We start from the raw sequence: 20,339 nt of genomic DNA, 5'->3' as shown, positions 1-20,339 counted from the left end.
CATCGGCGTGCATCCGTTGTCTGATTGCCATAACACAAGTTTTTACTTAGTTTTTACATAAGGGACTAGACGATGTGATGTGCTACCTAGTTTATACTATTGTATATTATTGTGTGCATAATAAAGAATTTGAATTGTAAAAAATTAGGTCAAGGTCAGTATTATTCATAGAATTTATTTTTCCCTAGGCGCATGATACTGAATAATCTGGGCCTCTTCAAAGAATTTGGGTAAAAATCACTGAGCCTACATCACGTACTATGATTCCAGCAATTTTGATAGAGTTTCTATTTATTTTGTTTAATATATAAACAGCATCAGGTGATCCTCAGGACATTGTCAAGTGAAGAGTACTTACTGTACAGTAATCATGAACGCCAAAGCTGTTCTTGCCTGCGTCGTCGTAGTCCAGGTATTTCTTTTGTAGTTTAAGCCCATAACTTTAACGTGTTTGTAAATTATAACTCAGATTACTTCTGTTCCTAACGGAGGTTCTAGAGTAATTTTTATAGTTGATAGTAATATTATGTGTATGAATTTCCATCAAGTACTTAATGTCTCTAACCCCAACAAAATATCAGCTGTAGACTTAGAAATATGTTTCGCGAAAACACCGCGCTGTAATTTGCAAGGTAAAGGTCTACAATTATTAAGAGGATACACCAAGGGCTAGAGAAATGAAAAAAAAGTACGTGTAATATCTATAGCTGTCTCCTTTACCTCAAGCCTATACCGCAGAACGCGATAGAGACAACTGCAGAAAATCAACGATTCGTTGTCCCCTGATTCCTTCTCCAAAACTTAACCGATTTATTTCCTTTTTGATTAAAGAATAAAGAAAGGCTTGAGCTGTGTTCCTATTTTATTTTTTTTGTATAATCTAACCAAATCTGTTTTCTGGATGTTTGAACACAGCGGAAAATCTGGCCATTTTTTTGGGTTTTTGAACGTTCATATTTAAAAAGGCCCATTCACGGCAGGACTGCACGGCCGTCCTGCAGTGAATGGGCCTCACTGATTGGTTCACAATCGGTGTTTCCGGCCGGCAACACCGAGTGTAAACCAATCAGTGAGGCCCATTCACTGCAGGACTGCCGTGCAGTCCTGCCGTGAATGGGCCTCTTTATTTAATAATTATATTATGAAAAAAAAGAAAACATAGGGACATCGTATTAATGGCCGTAGATATTCAGGAAAAAAATATAACTCTACCGGCAATATCCAGGGAGGAAACAGGGGATAACGTTTGTATGGAAAAAAGGGCGGTGTGGACTCCTCTTAAGACTAGTTTTAAGATATCAATTATATTATTATATTTTATATTTATTACTTAGATCGGTATATTCAGGGCGAGTGAAGTGAGCCGTTATCGCACAACCTGAGCACTTTTGTGGCACACTTTACGGAAAAACTATCACGCCTATTGATTTGTGCTTTAACATAGTGATTTTTATTTGTATGTAAGTAGATATGTTATCATTGGTCAGTCAAGGTTTAGTTACTAATTAAAATAAATAAAACACTGCCTTAAAGATTATTACCACGCAGAAAAACGACGCGAGCCCTCACAAAGCTCAACTTTTAGCTAGTAATATAATTGTCTTTCTTTTTCAGTGCGTCTACGGACTATCAGCCGCTCCGTTCTTACGGACCTCGTTTGCGAACGTCGAGTACCCGTCCGCTTGCGCATCTCCTTTCAACTTCGCTAACGAATTCGGATACGGCCCCTTCGGTACCGCATTCGGATACGAAGGTCCTTTCGGCTTTGGTACCACTTTCGGATGTGAAAGACCATTTGGCTACGGTGGATTCGCTGGTCCTTTCAATGCTCCTTTCGAGAGATTCACTGGTCCTTGCGCCTGTGGTCCTAACGCCTTCGCGTTTGAGGGTTTCAACGGTCCCTTTGCTTATGAGGGATTTACTGGACCGTTCAACTATGCGCCCTTCCCTTACACCCCTGCTATTTTCTGAATATAAAAGCTGCTGATATTCAAATACATAACTTGAAAAAACTCATCTTTGTATTTTTCTTAAAGTATAAGCGATCAATTATATTTTTCAATTTATTACTAATTATGCGCATGAATTCAGTTTGTGTGCTTTGACGCTACAGCAAAAAACTCGCACGTCTGAACGCGGCGTTAAGAAAATTCCTCAATATATTTTCATATATTATTATTATGCTATGATTTTAAAATCGATTGCAACCCTAGATTTATGACGGGCTATGTTCACTAACAAAATAAACTGAATAAAAGAAATGGTACAACGTGTGCTATTTTGGTAACACATTCATCTCACTTATCTGCATCGGCATCATCTTTTGATTACTGCAGATAAAAATGTACCGATTTGTCACTTTTATAACATGTCCATTTAATTTGTACGACCACCAGTTATTGACTACGAGTAAAATTATTCATGAAGATTTTCATGTATGAAGAAGATTTAATGATAGTTATATAAATAATGAATCCTGAAAATTATGTGTAAAAAATAGATAAAAACATAAAACCGTTGTACAGTAAAGAAGATACAAATCTAAAGAAACTTGAAATAAAACTTTTGCTAAATATTTTGTTACAATTAATAATTTCCGAGGTGACTTTGTAGTATTTCCATAGCGCTTGAAAAGCATGACTCCGTCGCCCGTCGGGATTTCCACTGAAAACTGATAAGGATAGCGATTTATAAAGTTCAATCTACTTTACAAAGTATTTTTAAGCGTTAGTAATAAAATGTACGTGTATACGATCTCCTTACCAGAATAGACAGAATGATAGAGTATGCCGACTTAGAACTGATGTTGAAATTTTTAAATTTGACGTATTAAGACGAAAATCGTCGCTAGGGTTGTTAAATTGTTACCTACGAATTTAAAAATATGACATATTCGCTGGACGTGTTCCTCTTTGGTCGTATTGTTGTTTGTGTTTTGGCACATGCGATTAAAATTATCAGAATCCAATTTTGAAATCTTTGTTTTAAATATTTAAAAATAAATTATATCAGCCAGCGCGAGGCACAATCCGTTCATAATCCTAGTGAAACCCGACGAATTTGACAGATATTGAAACCTGTCCGTTTCTTTGCAGTCGAACTACTGGTAGTTATGTCTATTGTGCCCTTACTAATAAAAATATTTAAAAACTGTAAAAAAACTAGACAAGGTCTAGTTTTCTTTGTCTGGTACATTGGCAAAGTCATGTCATAGTAGGGGAGGTCGTGCTATTTTTTGCTAAGTCATTTCATACCGACCAAATTTTTGTCCAGCGGTAGCTTAATATTTATCAATCAATATAATCAGCGTCAGTCGCCGCACCCGTGGTGGAATGTTAACTGAGAGTATTTCAAAGTTGTAAAAAAAATAATTGCGAAAAGTGATTTTATACCGAATGAAACTTTTAGAGATGATTATTGAGGTCATGCCTAGCCAAAAAAGCACCGTCAGCCGTTTCGCAGATGGGGGATTAAATGTCAGTCGCGTTACTGAACTATGTTAAAAAAGTTGAAATATAAAGTCATTTCATACCGTACAAAATGTATACAGGTGAATGCTGATACCTTTTAAATAATAAAGACCACCGTCAGTCGTTAATATGAGGGTGGAAAACCCGTCAGCTAGCGACAGCGCAGCATAGTTATTAGTTGTGTCGCTAGCTGACGGGTTTTCCACCATCAGCATCAGCATTCACCTGTATAAATTTTGTACGGTATGAAATGACTTTATATTTTAAGATTTTTAACATAGTTCAGTAACGCGACTGACGTTGAATCCCCCGTTTGCGAAATGACTGACGGTGCTTTTTTGGTTAAGCATGACCTCAATAATCATCCATAAAATTTTCATTCGGTATAAAAATACTTTTCGCAATTTTTTTTTTTACAACTTTGAGATACTCTCAAATTTTTGGCCGGCAAATACAAAGTGACTAAAGCTTGTCACACACAGAGCAGGTAATGTAAAGACGTATATTATAGCACGATACATCTCGATACATCTCAATACATCTTTATATTGAAATCGTCAGGAGACCACACACAGCAGCTATAATGTATATTTTTACATCTTCGTATCTTAAGATACCGAGCTATATGAAAATATACATTTATATTTTGATACATCTCAATATATTTCTGTATATTACGATACATCTCTTCTCTTCATAGGTTGTTCAAAAATTTCTGTTATTATTTTATATGTGTATGATAGACAGATACACACACAGCACTTCACAGCAGGTACTGTAGGCAGTCTGTTTCCCAGAGCCTATATTTTCAATCAAATATCTTCAATGCACGTCGTTCTGTTTTTGGAACAATATGTAACAATGCGCGCATCAAATTACAATCCGAATCATCTTCTGATGAACTATCTAGTGAATCTAATAGCAAGTAACTCGAAAGGCCATTACAACATTAAAAATAAGAACAGCCTGTATAACACTTTAGCAGCTGAAATGTGCGTCAAGCGGGGCGGCTACCAATGAAATGTAGGGAAAGATACATTACATTACCTGTTGTGTGTGTGATACATTAGTATAATGTAAAGATGTACATCCCGGGATGTAATGTACATTAATATACATTACCTGCTCTGTCTGTGATGAGCTTTATATTGTATATAAACACAATCCTGTCATCATCATCAAGTCATTCAACAGTCTTTCGACGTCTACAACATGGCCGCCAAAGCTCTTTTATTCAGCGTGCTGCTGGTCCAGGTACGAAAAAAATTGTGTCGATAAAAATCTTGTTTTAGTTGAACCGCAATGCTAACTAAACAATGTTTTATTGTACAGTGTATCTACGGCCTCTTCGCTGCTCCTTTCCTCCCGCTGGCAGCGGAATATCCTGCCAGCTTCGGTTGCGGTTCCGCTCCTTTCGGATACGCAAATGCTCCGTTTTCTTACAACGGTCTCGCATTTGAAACTCCCTTCCTGTGTCCTTTCGCTTCGAACGCTCCGTTTGCATACGAAGGATTTGCTGCTCCATTCGGTTTTGGATACTCTCCATTCGGTTACGGATTCAACGGTCCCTTCAGATATGGTGCTGCAGCTATTCTATAAATGTTTTGAACTGGAGAAACTAATATTGTGACTTTCTTTTTGTTTTTTTTTTGGCATTAAAAAGTAACTTGTCTCATTTACTTTTATTCGCTATGCAGTAATATAGTATAATGAGGTGAACAAGTCCGTCCGTCCCCTACACGTGTACCCGCCGCATTATCGCATACCGAAGCTATTTAGAGTGCCAAAGTCAAATATGCGGAAACGGTATTGTGCCGACTTGTCAAAATTCTAGTTTTGGGGTTCCCTCGCTATAATAAAGTACACATGAAAAACAAAACATTTTGCTCTTTTCGGAAATAAAGTGGGGTATACTAAAATTGTCTGCTTAATAGTGCTGTAGACTGCAGTATTAATTACGTTGATAACTGCAGTCTAAAGTTCTAAACTCTTATGTCATAAATAAATAAAGCATAAAGTTTGTAGTGTATGTACATTATTTTGATTTAAAAGTTTCTTCAATTTATGATTATCATTAAGTACAAGTAATTGCTCCTTATTCCATAAGATTCAGAAATACAAAATACAGTCAACAAGAAAATCATATACTTAAGATAGTAAAATAAAATACATACAGAACCAACAATAACACAATGACTCAAACTTGTCCAGAACCGAGCGGTACGCACATCAATCTTGGGCCACAAAAAAGCGAGAAAAAAATAAGCGCCACAGAGCATCCTAATTATGACAAAATATCCCAGTTATTTGAAAGGGCGCGCTTCTCGTTTTTGTTATTTATTGATCTCTTTATTACTTGCAGCGTTAAGCGCCAAATACTTTCATGGTTTTAATGTTTTGTGGGATTTTTTGTTGATAAGGAAATGTTTGGGTGTCTTCAGTCTTAATTGTTATAATTATTGCAGCAGAAAGAATATTTTTACTTTATTACTACCCATAAGAAGGATTTACACTATGTAATACGGGTATTAAATATTATATTATTGTATAGGTACATGATATTCATGACATTAAAGGATCGAACACCGGTGTCGGGACACATTGTTTATAGCGCGTTTTCGACCGTAGGAACCTGAAGTGATGCTGTGACCGCGCGCTCTCCGCCCTCTATCAAGAAAACGGTTCACCGTATAAAAATTTTTTAGACAAAAGTTGTAAAGAATTTTGTATTCTTCGATGATATTCTAAAATAAATACAAATAGCAAAAAACGCATAAGTATAAATGAAATATTTACAAAAAAAGCTACCGAAACAAATTTTCGTGACCTTTGACCTTTAAATTTAATAGTTGCGCACAACCTACAAATGGTAGGGCCATTTGTAGGTTTTGAGACAACATTTAGGGTGCCAATATACAAATATTTACAGACTTACAGCTGGGCATCTCGAATTCCGAGGTGAACTTACTATACTGATTGGACCAATTGGACTATTTATGTTTTTAATTTTTATAAAAATAGCCTAATACTTTTAACTAAACTTAAACTGTAGGAAGTATACTTTGTTGTTAGCTGGCTTATTTAGTACGAGTGTTAGTTGTCCATTGACTCTGAGTGATTAGTCACCTATTTTTGCCAATCTATTCTCATCCGACATGGCTGAGTGCACTTCAAAGCTGTGATTGGTTACAATTCGAAGTATGTTCGGCTCTATAACTCTCTACCCGGAAGTGAGATGAGTGAACGATTCTAACTAGGTATGTTTTCAGCATACTTTTTTACACATAGGCTTATTCAAAATAAGCCTATGCAGTATGCAGTATGCTGTCCTACTGCTGGACAACGGCCTCCTCCAGGGTTTTCTACTTTTCTCGCTCCTGTGCCACCGTAGGAAATCCAGGCTGGTACACCCACTAGCTAATCGCACCATTTTTTCCTTGGCCGGCCACGGTTGTACAAATTCAGTCAATATCTTTGCCTAGCTACGGTCGCCAGCCCAATACTATTTTGAATACTATTACTATTTAAAAATTGTTTTGTTCAGAAAGTACTTAAATTTGTAACACTCGGAAAGGAGTTTGTTGGCGAGAATTTCGCTGAACTGCGCAGGTCAAATATGATACCTTTTCAGGCACTGCCAAGCTAAATACTATTTCATCCATTGACCATTCTTCCTGTATCACAAAGTTATTTTAATAGTAAGTTATAGGACTGCTTCAAATTGCGATGGTTGAAAAATCATCGCTACGACTAGCAATAATTTCCATTTATGGAGAGATAGAGCAGAACTTCCGCTGCCTGTGACGAACACACAGGATATAAATCCCGTGCCAATAAACTGCAAACAATAAATAGCAGACGGACAATTCGCTTGAATTTAGTCACAAATCAACATCAGTACTGATTACGTGGAATGGGCATTATCCCTCGGTACAAGGCAATTATCCTTAACTCCAAGATCTTACCACGTGACGCGTCCAATTAAACGAACTAACTAAATAATTATCACAATTAATGAGCTTCGGCATATTTCACGGGACTCCCTAAATAAATATCAATTTGACGTACTAAAAGCGACGCGCGCGCAGCCGCCACGCCCCCCGACTTCCCATTGGTTTATAGCTAATTATATCTCGAATTTACAACGTTGAAAGCTATTTGCATCGCTTAAGTTGTTTCAAATAAAATACGACTGTATCGTCGCGTGGTAGAGTCGGTTTTGAGTTTTGACGCGCTTAAATGTAGCATACAAAATTGTCAACCTTATAGACGCCCATTAGTCGAGGTTTTCCATCTTCATTTGGACCAGAATCTTTGCCAGATGCTTCGGCGTCGTTACATTTTGAATCGTATGTGTACGACGTTAGAGTTTTCGAGGAGCTCAAAGAAAATGTTTCAGACGAGTCGGTTAACGTTTCTATAGCTGCAGTCGTTCCTGCATTTCAAATTGACAAAAACGCGTCGTTAACTTTGGAATTAGTTTAAATTATTATCGGGTGTGAGCTACTCGATACTAAATCAGTGTTGGACGAAAAATTGGTTGATAAGGCTGTCTCGTGCTTTCGGGAGTGCAGCGCAGACGCAGTGAACAGAAGTAGAAAAAAGAAGTAGTAAACTAAGTTATAAGTGGTATTATAGTGACGATATACAAAGAAATGGAAGCTATTAAATCAGATTCTATGGATGTTGACGATAATATTGACAGCAGTAATAAAATTAATAAAAGTGATACGAAATTGCCGTTTTCTATTGAAAATTTACTATCAGATAAATTTAATAGTGTTGACAAAGAAGTCCCTTCGACCTCACATGATATTTACTTTGGTAGTGATCGCGTTAAGAATCATTTTGAAGCAGAATCTGATGATGATGACAAAGAAAGTAGTGATTCTGAACAATTAGACGTAGAAAGTTCTAATGCCAGTGATGTGCAGGAGTTACCTGAGATGAAAACTTCTGATTACCAAGCAGGTAAGAGCAAATAATTTGTTAGACTTAAAAAATAAACTTAAAAAATTAAAAATAATAACTTCTTTAATCAGTTAGACTTTTTCTTCAACTAGAAAATGCGTTTAAGCATGTCATGGAAGTCCTAGATAAAATTTTAGATTTGCCCGGATATTAATTAGTAACCACATGAATATAATATTTTGTCTAGACTCCAAATTAAGGTGTTGCTAAAAAAAGTGGGCTCTTGCGAGTTTTTAGTCTTCTTTCGGGTGGGCTACTTCTCAAATCGATGTTGGGTCAACAAGTAGAACAGTTTTCAAAACGATTAATTAAATTTTCACAGGTTCGATAAAATCATCATCAGGTGATGAGGATTTTATCGAAACCGGTCGTGTGATACATAATTGTTAAGTAATTAATAAAAGTGGAAAAAGTACACGAAAAGTGTATATTATTATAACTGTGAAACATGAATTTCCACCAAGAAGTTACGGTACATTCACTATAATATAATTAAATTTTATTCATAAATAACTTATTTTTAAATCCAGAACCTAAATTGCTGCAATTTTATGAGGATTATGATGAGGACCTAATTTTACATGAAGTTTTAAAGATAGATAAGTAACATAAATAAAATATAGAGTGGTTCTAAAACCAAGTTTTCTCTTTGTTGAAAGTTCTGTCAAGTTAAGCTTCATTTGTTCAGAGTGCTTCATTACCTCATGTCAGAGTAGACAGAATGTTACTCATGTCGTGTCGGGCCACCGGTGCTTTGAACGAATCTACACTACTATTATAAAGATAAGATTGTTTGTTTATCTTGAATAGGCTCCGAAACTACTGGACCGATTTGAAAGATTCTTTTACCATTGGAATTCTACATTAATTCTGCTGAACATAAGCTAAATTTTATTTTGGAAAAATCCCAAATATCTTACGGAACTCTATGTTCCGTAAGATATTTGGGATTTTCGGACGCAAGGTGTAAAAAATCAACCAGAAATGTTACTTTTTTCGCGTACGCTGCCTAAACTATAAAAGATAGAACCATAAAATGTTCTAAGTAATTGTAGATCTTTTAAATATCTACAAAAAAGTCCGCGACACACTATACCTATCTATATTGAGTGAGGCACAATAACCATTTTTTTATTAAAAAATCTTGAAATGTTTTTTGACTACATTTAAATGCCTTTATTTTACTCATGACATTAATTCTTATCAAAATAAATTATTTCATTACTAAGTACAGTTAATGTTGATAATATTTGGTCTTTGAATGATTAAAATTGGACGTTTGGTTTTAATGTTATGGCGAAATTAAAATATTACGATTTCTGCTGCACGTTGCGAATTGGGCGTCGTAAAGGCGCGCCGCGCGGGTCGCTAGTACACTAATAAAAGGGTTAAAAATCTTGAAGTGTCGTTCTTATTCTTTGTCTTCATATTATTATTTTAATATGAGGAGGCGCGCTATGTGCTATTTGTTTACGGAAAATTAAGAATGAAATATTTTTCTTCTTTACCTCTTTGTATCGGTTCAAGTCCTTCAGCTACTGAAGGGCTTGGACCGACACTTTTCTTCTGGTTTCCTTGCCCAGTAAGCTCCTGCTTAGGAAATATTTTTTAATGATTAGCGGCAATCACTCTTTATGCGCCTATCGGAGCATTTATTAAACACTAGATGTCCCGCGCGGCTTCGCCCGCGTAAATGAGGAATTTTACAGAAACTGTACATTTTCCCATAAAAAATATTTCCCCGTTTTTCCCACATTTTCCTGAGTTTCTTCGGTCGTATTAGTCTTAGCGTGATAATATATAGCCTATAGTCTTACTCGATAAATGAGCTATCTAACACTGAGATAAGTTTTTAAATCGGACCTGTAGTTCCTGAGATTGACGCGTTCAAGCAAACATACTCTTCAGGTTTATAGTTTTTTAATTATCGCTTGACAAACTCGAGTCTCGATCTAAAAGACTGAAATGGTATAATATGGTAGCGATGATGATGATGATGAATGTAATTTGCATAGTAGCATATGCTTTCTGTTCTTAAAACAACGCCGAAACTCTCAAACTTGTATCTATAAAGAATTAGGAGTTCTCTCAGCACCTTACGAACCACGGTATACCAGGTATATCTCGGTGCAAAATCTTACTTGTTGGTAGCATATGCTTAGAATACTTCTCACGAAACCGAAGTCACCACATGTTTCCCTATAAGTTTTGAGGAGTTCCCTCGATTACTTATGAATCCTTCATCAGATCACCACTTTTGTGAATATAATACCAAATTGGGATGATATCCTATATACCAAAATAAACATTTTGAAAATCGGTTAACAAACGGCGGAGTAATCGTTGAATATAAGAAAACGAACATCACACCTCCCCCATTTTGAAAGTCGGTTAAAATTGTAGCCTATGTGTTATTCTGATGTATAAGCTATATTATTGTAAAGTTACATTAAAATCCGTTCAGTAGTTTTTGCGTGAAAGAGTAACAAACATCCATACATCCACACATCCATACATCCAAACAAACTTTCGCCTTTTTAATATTAGTAGGATGAAAAATAACTCTACATTTTTACAGTTATTTATGTTTTACTGTAAAATAATCATAATATTTTATTTTTGTCTCGCTTGTACACATAGTTAGACAGAATGATAGAGTATGCCGACTTAGAACTGATGTTGATATTTTTAAATTTGACGTATTATGACGAAAATCGTCGCTAGGGTTGACAACTTGTTACAGACGAATTTAAAACTATGACATATTCGCTAGACGTGTTCCTCTTTGGTCGTATTGTTGTTTGTGTTTTGGCACATGCGATTAAAATTGACAGAATCCAATATTGAAATCTTTATTTTAAATATTTAAAAATAAATTATATCAGCCAGCGCGAGACACATTCCGTTCATAATCCTAGTGAAACCCGACGAATTTGACAGATATTCATAATCATCATAATCATAATCATAATCATTTATTTGCCTTGAATGTAGGTTACAAAAGTTCTTACAATATTATAAATGGTACAAACATTCTGCTATAAGTAGCGTGCAAATGTTATCATAGTAGAGAGAATGCATAGAAATTAATTAATAAGTTATTACTAAACAAAATATAAAGTATGTCAAAAAATAATTATCTATATGAAACAAATAACTTCTTAATCAAACTTAATTCTACAATCTTAGTGCAATAATAGGTATGTCTATTTTAAATTAAATGTCAATAAACCAATATTAAATAAATCAAGTAAATAAATTATTATTTTAATCTAAGAATTCATCAAGATATTGAAACCTGTCCGTTTCTTTGTAGTTGAACTACTGGTCGTTATGTCTATTGTGTCATAAAAGATAATATATTAGAACTCATAAAAGATAAATTTAATATATTTTTCGGGTATGTACGATGAAGTAACCTAAAATGTTAAGACCAAAAGAGGCTTGTAAAGCAACTGAAGACAAAGTGTTAAAGTAGTTATTTGAAAAACATGATATCTGAAAAAATAGTAGGAACATTACGGACCTAGGGCAGGAAAATAAGAAATGTCTCAAATCACAAAGAATACTTACTAATAATTTAAAAAAAAAAAGCTTTTATTTAAATACTCTAAAAAGAAAATAATCTCCTTAATTTTTCTTAAACTATTAAGTTAAAACCTCAATATAATATTATTATACAATTTGCATGATAATAAAAGCTTGTCGCGACTCGCGAGACTCAACAACCTGTCTTACGAGTACATACATTGTACAGGGCAAGTTAAATAAAAGCTTTTAAAAAGGAGTTTCCCGATGAATACAATATAAACGGCTACAGCTCTGTATTTTTATGACTATTTTAGAACTCTTGCAAATTGGGGAACATGGTTAGTGGTTACCCTATGGGATATTTTCCTTGTTAGAAGTGACCCCATCACCGTCAAAAACTGAAAAGTATAATATAACTTTATTAAATAAAAGAAAAGATTTTTATGTTTTTGGCTTTGCAAGAACATTAAAAATGATTTTCGACTTCATAAAATATAAATTAAATCAGAACTGTTAATTACGATGTACACTCCATACTCGATAGATGGTGTAGCACTCTCTTTATATCGCGGTATCGCTTGTTTGCGGAGTATAATTAGTATGGTTTAAAAAAATCCGGAATAGGTCGTTAACTCAATCGAAAGTAACATCGGTGCACGAATAACCTCCTGAAAGTTCAAAAGTTGTTGGGCTATCGTCATAGAATTTGTACTTTGTAGAAGTACCTACCTGTTATTATCAATTAATTTTACGACCTAGAATATATACCTAGATATAGAGAATGGGTGCTAAGCTAAGTACGGAAAAGTTTTAACGTGACCTGAAAAGAAAAGAAACCTAAAAAAAAGAAATGAAATCCCACCAAAACATTAAATGTAAAAAGGAGCCAAGCAAAATATTGCATAGCCATGCAATATATCTATCGTAAAAAGTTTTCAGATCACATTCAAGCCAAGCCTTCAACTTATTTTGTAATTTAAATCAACATTCAGTGAATTTATCAATAGTTTTCTTAATTTTATAATTATAATAGTGGCTTGGCAATGAGCACTAGAGAAATAATCAGCCACTGTATGGATTTATTGGGTACCATCGTCCACATGCGTCGTTACATGCTAAAAAACACTTTACGCTTGCCGTTTGTGCAAGTATGAACTACCCCAAATATGAAGTTTTATATTTGTTTTTCTTGTGCTCATTGCCGAGCCACTATAAAAATTATAAAATAAAGAAAACCATTGATAAATTCACTGAATGTTGATTTAAATTACAAAATAAGTTGAAGGCTTGGCTTGAATGTGATCTGAAAACTTTTTACGATAGATATATTGCATAGCTATGGAATATTTTGCTTTTCTCCTTTTTACATTTAATGTTTTGGTGGGATTAAATTGTCAACGTGCGGCACGTGCCGACTGGACGTCAAAAAAAGAGTGCTGCTGTCATGTATCACACGTCTCTTTTTACCACGCAGTGTTACTGATAGTAACATCTCGCTTGCTCAGGCCTTTGTTTCTCTATTTCGCTGGGTATATCAACTTTATGCATCAAATCTGTCTAGTAATTTCGGAGTAAAAAAAAAACCTTTTATTTTTATTAATATTAGCGATAGATTATTGTTAAAAGAAAAAAACGCTCTTCGCCGTTTTATATTCCACTTTTTGCCAAGTCTACAAAGTCAACGGAAGTATTATTAAAAAGTGAAGACTTTTTTGACGTCATACGAGTCACTTTGCCAAAAAACATAATGAATACACGTCTCCGTTTAAACTAAAATTACAAATTAATTGCTGTAAGCCGAGCGCTAAGTAACTCGAGGCTCAATAACTCATCACATCAAAAAAGATAAAAAAACTCAGCAGTTCGCGCCTTGTTGCCTCATTGACGTTTACGCCATGCTTGCGACGCCATATTTATTTTTGGCGCCAATTAAAGTTCGTTGGGATGTTATTTTGAGTTCTAATTGAATAAATATTTAAACATCATCAGAATAGCTGGTGTTATTAATATTTTTTAATGCTATCATAAAAAAATATTAATAACTATTATGCCCTAGGTTTGCTCTGGTCAAAAGAATTATTTAAATACTTATTAGGTAGGTATATTAAAAAAATATTTATGTAATTACCTACCTTTACAGTGTGTAACAAAATTAAGTGATAATACTTTAGGATGTGTACGTGTTCCTTGTACAGAGTTCACTGTGAAAGTAGCAGTGCTGAAAGACGAAATTTTTTTTTCACTTTACAGTTTTAGTGATAACACTCACACTTAAGTATTATCACTTATTTTTTGTTACACCCTGTATATTATGTTAAGAGCGATTAAGAAAATTTTAACCTATAATTTTTTAACCGTTACGAATTTTTAAACAATTAAAAACGACAGTTGCTCACATTTCATATTTTGCTTTTGTAGAGTATTGAAAGTCTTGACTATTATTATAATATTATGTCGTTATTCTGCCATGGTCTATTTTTTACCGACTTCCAAAAAGGAGGAGATTGTATTATGCTCGGATGTGGATATTTTTTGTATGTTCAACGATTACTCCGCCGTTTGTGAACCGATTTTCAAAATTTTTATTTTGTTGTATTAGGTTTCACTCCAATTTGGTATCATGTTCACAAAAGTGGTGATCTGATAATGGGATCCATGAGTGATCGAGTGAACTTTATGAGAAGCATCCTAAGCATATGCTACCAAAACGTAAGATTTTGCACCAAGGTATACTATGGTTCTGAAGATACTAAGAGAACTCCGGATTCCTTATAGATACAAGTTTGGGGGTTTAGGCTGTTTTAAGAGGAGTCCACACCGCCCTTTTTTTCCATACAAACGTTGTCCCCTGTTTCCTGGATAATGCTTGTAGATGTAGAGTTATTTTTGTTTTCCTGATTTATCTACGGCCACCGGCCACTAATACAATGTCCCTATGTTTTCTTTTTAGGGTTCCGTAGCCAAATGGCAAAAAACGGAACCCTTATAGATTCGTCATGTCTGTCTGTCCGTCCCTATGTCACAGCCACATTCCTCCGAGACTATAAGAGCTATACTATTGAAAATTGGTAACTCAAATAAACAAAAGAATCTGCAATAAGCGCATGTTATATTATTAATGTGACATAAGTTATTATTTTTTCCGTACAATAAAGATTTACAGTGCTATAAAATCTTTATTTTAAGTCAAAAAAATTCCAAAAAATTTACATAGGTGTATCATAGGCCATGCAAACGAAAAATCAAAAAATTTTTTTTTGGGTAAGAGCTCTTGCACGTTTATTCGTTGGGGCCATCGATATATTCTGTGGTATAGCCTATAGGTCAGATTAGTATGAAACCAGAGAAAGTTTTTTTTTTCAATATTTTGAGAAAAAAATGTTGAACTTAGGGATCGCAAAAAACGTTTTTTTTTTTAATCCGGATTTTCGGATTTTGACAAATTTAAATCCGGATTTTATGAAATTTTTCTAATATTTTTGATTAATAGCTTTAAATACGAGTTATTTTCTTGTTATTTCTTTATTAAACATTCGTTTTAAAAGCGCAATATCAGACGTCTTAAAACAATTAACATTTTTGTTAAGTTAGTGATTTTCACATGGGCGTGACGAAGTAAGAATTTAAAATAACAGTATGTGATAATGAAGACATTATTTACAACTTAAAAATATCTCGGTTTTTTAAATATATTTGAATAAGTGGAATTTAAGTTAACAATAAAATCCTAAACAATTTCCGCTTTATGGACGACTAAGCCCTTTTTGCTCCTACGAATACAGATAATAAAAATTACCTTAGACACAATCAATGACCAACAGCACGAGATGTAAGGTCGAGGTGGACGTACTTGGGCCAGTTAGTTTCTTTTGATAACAGACAAGGAAATATAGAGAAACTAGTCCATGAAGAAGCTGATGAAGGAAGACATACCCCTCTCAGGGAACCGCAGATTCGTCGACATGTGTATTTCACTCGTCCTAACTAACGGAGCGCAAACTCGGTCATTGACTAATTTACAAAAATCCAACTCGGGGCCTTCCAAAGAGCAATGGATCGCAGTAAGTTGGAAGTAAGTCTTCTCGACAAAACAAAAAATTCATCCAAACAAGAATCTCAGACGTGGTAGTCAAGACATTGGCTAAAGTAGCATTGGGCTGGTCGTGTTATCCACATGCATCTAGGCTGGATATTGACAGAGTGGGTATCTAGCCTAGATGTCCTGGAAGCATTTTTTCCCTTTGAAGGCAGGTTACTGTAGCCCTTAAGTTACCACGACTCCTGAGGATGTATTGTGACTACTTATTCCTCATAAACTGAACGATGTGGTTGGAATTGGTGCCACCAATTTCCTCTATAGTAGAATAGGTGAGTTTCAGCTGCCTGAGCTGCAGCAGCTGCAGATGCTAAGTAAATTAGTATAGTCAACGAGGTAAAAACAAAATTAGTTAAAATATGTCTCGGCCCTTTTCCTAGAATCTGCAAGTCATAATGCTAGTAATACTAGTTATTATGTAAACGTAAAGATTTTTATTCTTATCTTTACAGAATAAGTTTTAATAGTTAGTTTTGTAAAAGCCAGGAATTAGTGCTTTAGAATGTTCAAGGCCAGAAGTATAATTTCATTGCTCTTTTCTTAGTTTGCGACTCCATGCCTCGAGCACTTGCTTTGTAGTAATAGGAGATGTTTCACAGACCGCTTCGGGACCGTATATGTATGAGATTCTCAGCTCTAAGCCTAACCAAATCGTCAGCGGTTTCATTACCAAAGACGTTAATGTGACCCGGGGCCCATACTAATCGAAGTTGTTGTTCTCTTCCAGCATGTTTTACGTATCACCACAATCTAGAACCAATTTGTACGAAATTTCTGCTGCATGAGTGCTAAGTGCAGCTTGACTGTCAGAGAAGATGAATATATTTTTATAAACTATCATCTCTTGGCTTTCTTGTGAGCAACCGATTATTGCAAAGACCTCAGACTAGCACATGGTTGCAAACTCTCCCTTGGAGGCATATCAGCAGTGACGCTGGAGCGAGATAAGTGGAATATCCTAGGGGAACCTTTGCCCAGCATAAATTTGCCCCAATAGGCTTATTGTACAGAATAAAAAAACTTAAAATAATTCTTTAAACTTTAAATCAACATTTTAATATTTTATAAACCCTTTTCCTTTATTTTATTAGACAAACTTACAAATCAGAAGATTTTATAGAAAACCATTTTATTAAATACTGACAATATCCTAAAAGAATAATTATTGTATATTTCTCATGATTGCAGTCATATTATTAAATAGTAAAATGTATAGTAAAATAAACGGTAGGTCATAAGATATTAAAAAATGACGTTCTTTTTTAATATACCATTTAAAAATGTTAATACACAATTTACAACCGCCAAATAACTAAACAATGCAATGTTGGACATACCAAGTACTGAGATAGGTACCTATTGAGCGCGCAAATTTGTGATAGCACCATCAAACAAATGTGAATTTGTATGTCAGATGCTACACAATACATCTCAATTAATTTTATACTACGTACAAAGCTTATTTTTCATAATTTTACCAACTATTCGAAAAAACCGAAAATCCGGATTTTCAAAACTTAAAATCCGGATTTTTCGTAGGTCCAAAAAATCCGGATTATCCGGGTTTTTCGGATTTCGAAGTATCCGGATTGCAATCTCTAGTCACTTGAACTCATGATTTATGATATATTTTAGTGACAAATAAGCTTTCAAATATTTTTTTTCTCCAACTTTTGAGATTTTTTTTTCTCTGGCTTCATAATAGGTAATATAATATTAAGTTCCTATACTATATATCGATGTTGCCATTATCGATATCGAAATCGAGTAAAAGAGGGCAGAAAAATAACTGTATTATATTGTATAAAAGGGTCCCGTTTTTACCCTTTGGGTACGGAACCCTAAAAATAATAAATCAAATATTGTGGCCAATGATTAGGTTCACGATTATATTATTTTCGGACAAAGATGCGCACAACTAGTTCTATAATCAAGAATTTATGTCGTAATTAGTTGTGAAGTGGTCTTCAAATTGATTTAAAATAGCCCATTAAACACGCCTTCGCCAGCAGCGAATTCGCGCCAAAAATCCCAGTAGATTTATTTACGAGCTGTCAACGATTATAGCGCTCAAATATTTTTGTGTTCGAAATTCAAACGCGTTCCGTTTCAAATTAGCCGTTCGAATTGGCTTCATGACGTTGTTCACGCAACAAAATAAAATCGAGCGGAGTATCCGAACGCGCATTAAAGACGACTGATGTCTCATTTTCTAAATTCGTTCGGAAAAGATAAATCTCCGCGCCTCCCGACTCTTGTTAGTTAAGTCTTTCCCCTTCTAATTATTTATCGGTAAAAAAAGAGGAGCGGTACCGTCCCGAGTGTAATTTAGTAAACGGTTGGCGCTCATTAAAAAGTTGTAAAACTCTTTGGATTTGTCTTCACAGAAGTGCTCGAGTTTAATTGATTCAGGCGGGATACGACTTACGGCTTCATTAAAATATTACGTCTCACTCTTTGAATTATTAGGTTTTAGGTACGATTATTGGGGTATCAGTAATTTACGTGCTATACGAAATATGATTATTAATAAATAACTATTACCTCTAGTGGTGATTTAATGTTGAATAAACCTGAAGTGTGTTTTTCATTTGCAATCAGCATATTTTGACAAAATTTTCATTTTCATAATATTTCTTTATTTACTAGTTATTTTCATAAATTATCTTAAAAACCAGACGATAAAGTTTCAAACGAGGTAAATGGCTTTGTTTTCGCATAATAAATGGCTTCTTTCGATGTTAATAAAATGAAAGCCACAACAGTTACAAGAAAAAACATAAATCGTTTTTATAGTAACTTGACTGGTCGTTTCTTCGGAAAAATAGATCAATTTAGCGTAAATTATAGGCGTAATAAATATTTTGTTCTGTACAAATAAATATAAATAAAAATATATCATTCTCGTTTAAACCGCTTTGGCTCGCCGCGGAACATTTAAAAAATATATTTGACGTTTATTTTCGCGCGCTCATTAACGCGGGAAACTGAAACCAAGATGGCGCATCCGTAGAATGACATGTTGATAAATTGCCGCTAATTACTCAGAGTCTGAGGTGTTTATTGAAATAGTTGACATGTGACGATGCACCGCGTCCGCTTAGCGATTGTAGTCGTAAATACTAAGAACATGAATTAGTACAATGAGCCTCGTATACTATTAGTTAATGGCCGATAGAAGTTTGCCAGCGAATACTCGGCTGAGATGATTATGATAATAATTTATTATCATAAGATAGTTTTGCAATGCAAATAACGCATCGTGAAGCAAAAGTAGCGAGTAAAATATTTTTGATTGGAAAAAGAATTTTTCATATGCTTAACATTTATATTTTATTTAGTTATTTCTTTGTTGGCAGGATGCAGCTCTCGTGGTAAGCGAGCAAGAACTGCCTTCAGCGCGCAGCAGATTAAAAGTCTAGAAGCCGAATTCGAGAAAAACAGATACCTCTCCGTGGCTGCTAGAGGAAGATTGGCGAAACAATTGCGACTCACCGAAACACAGGTATGTTGACTACATACCATTGATAGTAATCAATCATAGTCATTTGTAAGATACGGAAGTACATACTTGCTTTAGTGGAGACAAAAATAGATACATAATAGTATTATCTCGCTTTGAAGTTTTCTCAACGTAAAACAATGTTCTATTTTTTGCTAACTTCTTTTAGATAAAAATATGGTTCCAAAACCGTCGAACGAAGTGGAAGAGAAAATATACTAGCGACGTGGAGGTTCTGGCTCAGCAGTACTACAGCAGCCTCGGCATCATCACTCCGCGGCCCATGTTCGTCGGAGACCGGCTCTGGATCTTCAACTACCCGAACCGCCTGCCGCCGACGCAGCAGCAGCAGTGGGCGAAGTCTTTAAACAACCTAGCCAACATAAACACTCAAATAATAGACAGAAGCGTCTTCCGAAACGTACCAAAACCGGAAGTGCCGTTCGTCCTTCCCCAGCCGTCGTTTCAACAGGACAGAGTATTTTTGAATATGGAACGCAATTTGACAGGAAACGTCAAAGTTCCTAATCGTCTCGTGCCGCGAGAAGTTTACAACAATATGGCTACCGCGCATCGAAATTTGGACTTGTACAAAAATAACATTCTAAACCATCCTCCGTCGCAAGAGTCTGATGTGAACCATCTGAGAAGACTGGAAGAGAATTTTAGTATTTAGTTCTTGTGCCTAGTTGAAGATAAATATATAAATTATTATGATATATTAGGTTGTATGATAAGAATAAACGACTATTCATCTAAATCCTTTTCT

General features: G+C 34.9%; 3 protein-coding genes across 3 annotated transcripts; all 3 read left to right on the top strand.

Annotated features, from left to right (window-relative positions):
• Positions 1–347: 347 nt before the first annotated feature.
• Positions 348–2,014, top strand: LOC121740066 (uncharacterized protein YmaG-like). Its single transcript, XM_042132779.1, has 2 exons — positions 348–412; positions 1,615–2,014. The coding sequence occupies exons 1-2, from the start codon at positions 371–373 to the stop codon at positions 1,969–1,971; spliced, it is 399 nt and encodes a 132-aa protein (XP_041988713.1). The 5' UTR covers positions 348–370; the 3' UTR covers positions 1,972–2,014.
• Positions 2,015–4,667: 2,653 nt separating this feature from the next.
• Positions 4,668–5,365, top strand: LOC121740069. Its single transcript, XM_042132783.1, has 2 exons — positions 4,668–4,724; positions 4,803–5,365. Exons 1-2 carry the CDS (start codon positions 4,683–4,685, stop codon positions 5,067–5,069), a joined length of 309 nt encoding a protein of 102 aa, XP_041988717.1. The 5' UTR covers positions 4,668–4,682; the 3' UTR covers positions 5,070–5,365.
• A 2,349-nt stretch (positions 5,366–7,714) lies between these two features.
• Positions 7,715–20,268, top strand: LOC121740059 (homeobox protein MSH-B). The gene is made up of 3 exons (XM_042132772.1): positions 7,715–8,441; positions 19,428–19,573; positions 19,740–20,268. Exons 1-3 carry the CDS (start codon positions 8,126–8,128, stop codon positions 20,244–20,246), a joined length of 969 nt encoding a protein of 322 aa, XP_041988706.1. The 5' UTR covers positions 7,715–8,125; the 3' UTR covers positions 20,247–20,268.
• Positions 20,269–20,339: the final 71 nt, after the last annotated feature.

The sequence above is a fragment of the Aricia agestis genome, chromosome 2, assembly GCF_905147365.1.
Source record: "Aricia agestis chromosome 2, ilAriAges1.1, whole genome shotgun sequence".
NCBI classification, from domain to species: domain Eukaryota; kingdom Metazoa; phylum Arthropoda; class Insecta; order Lepidoptera; family Lycaenidae; genus Aricia; species Aricia agestis.
This window is presented reverse-complemented; position numbering and strand designations above follow the sequence as displayed.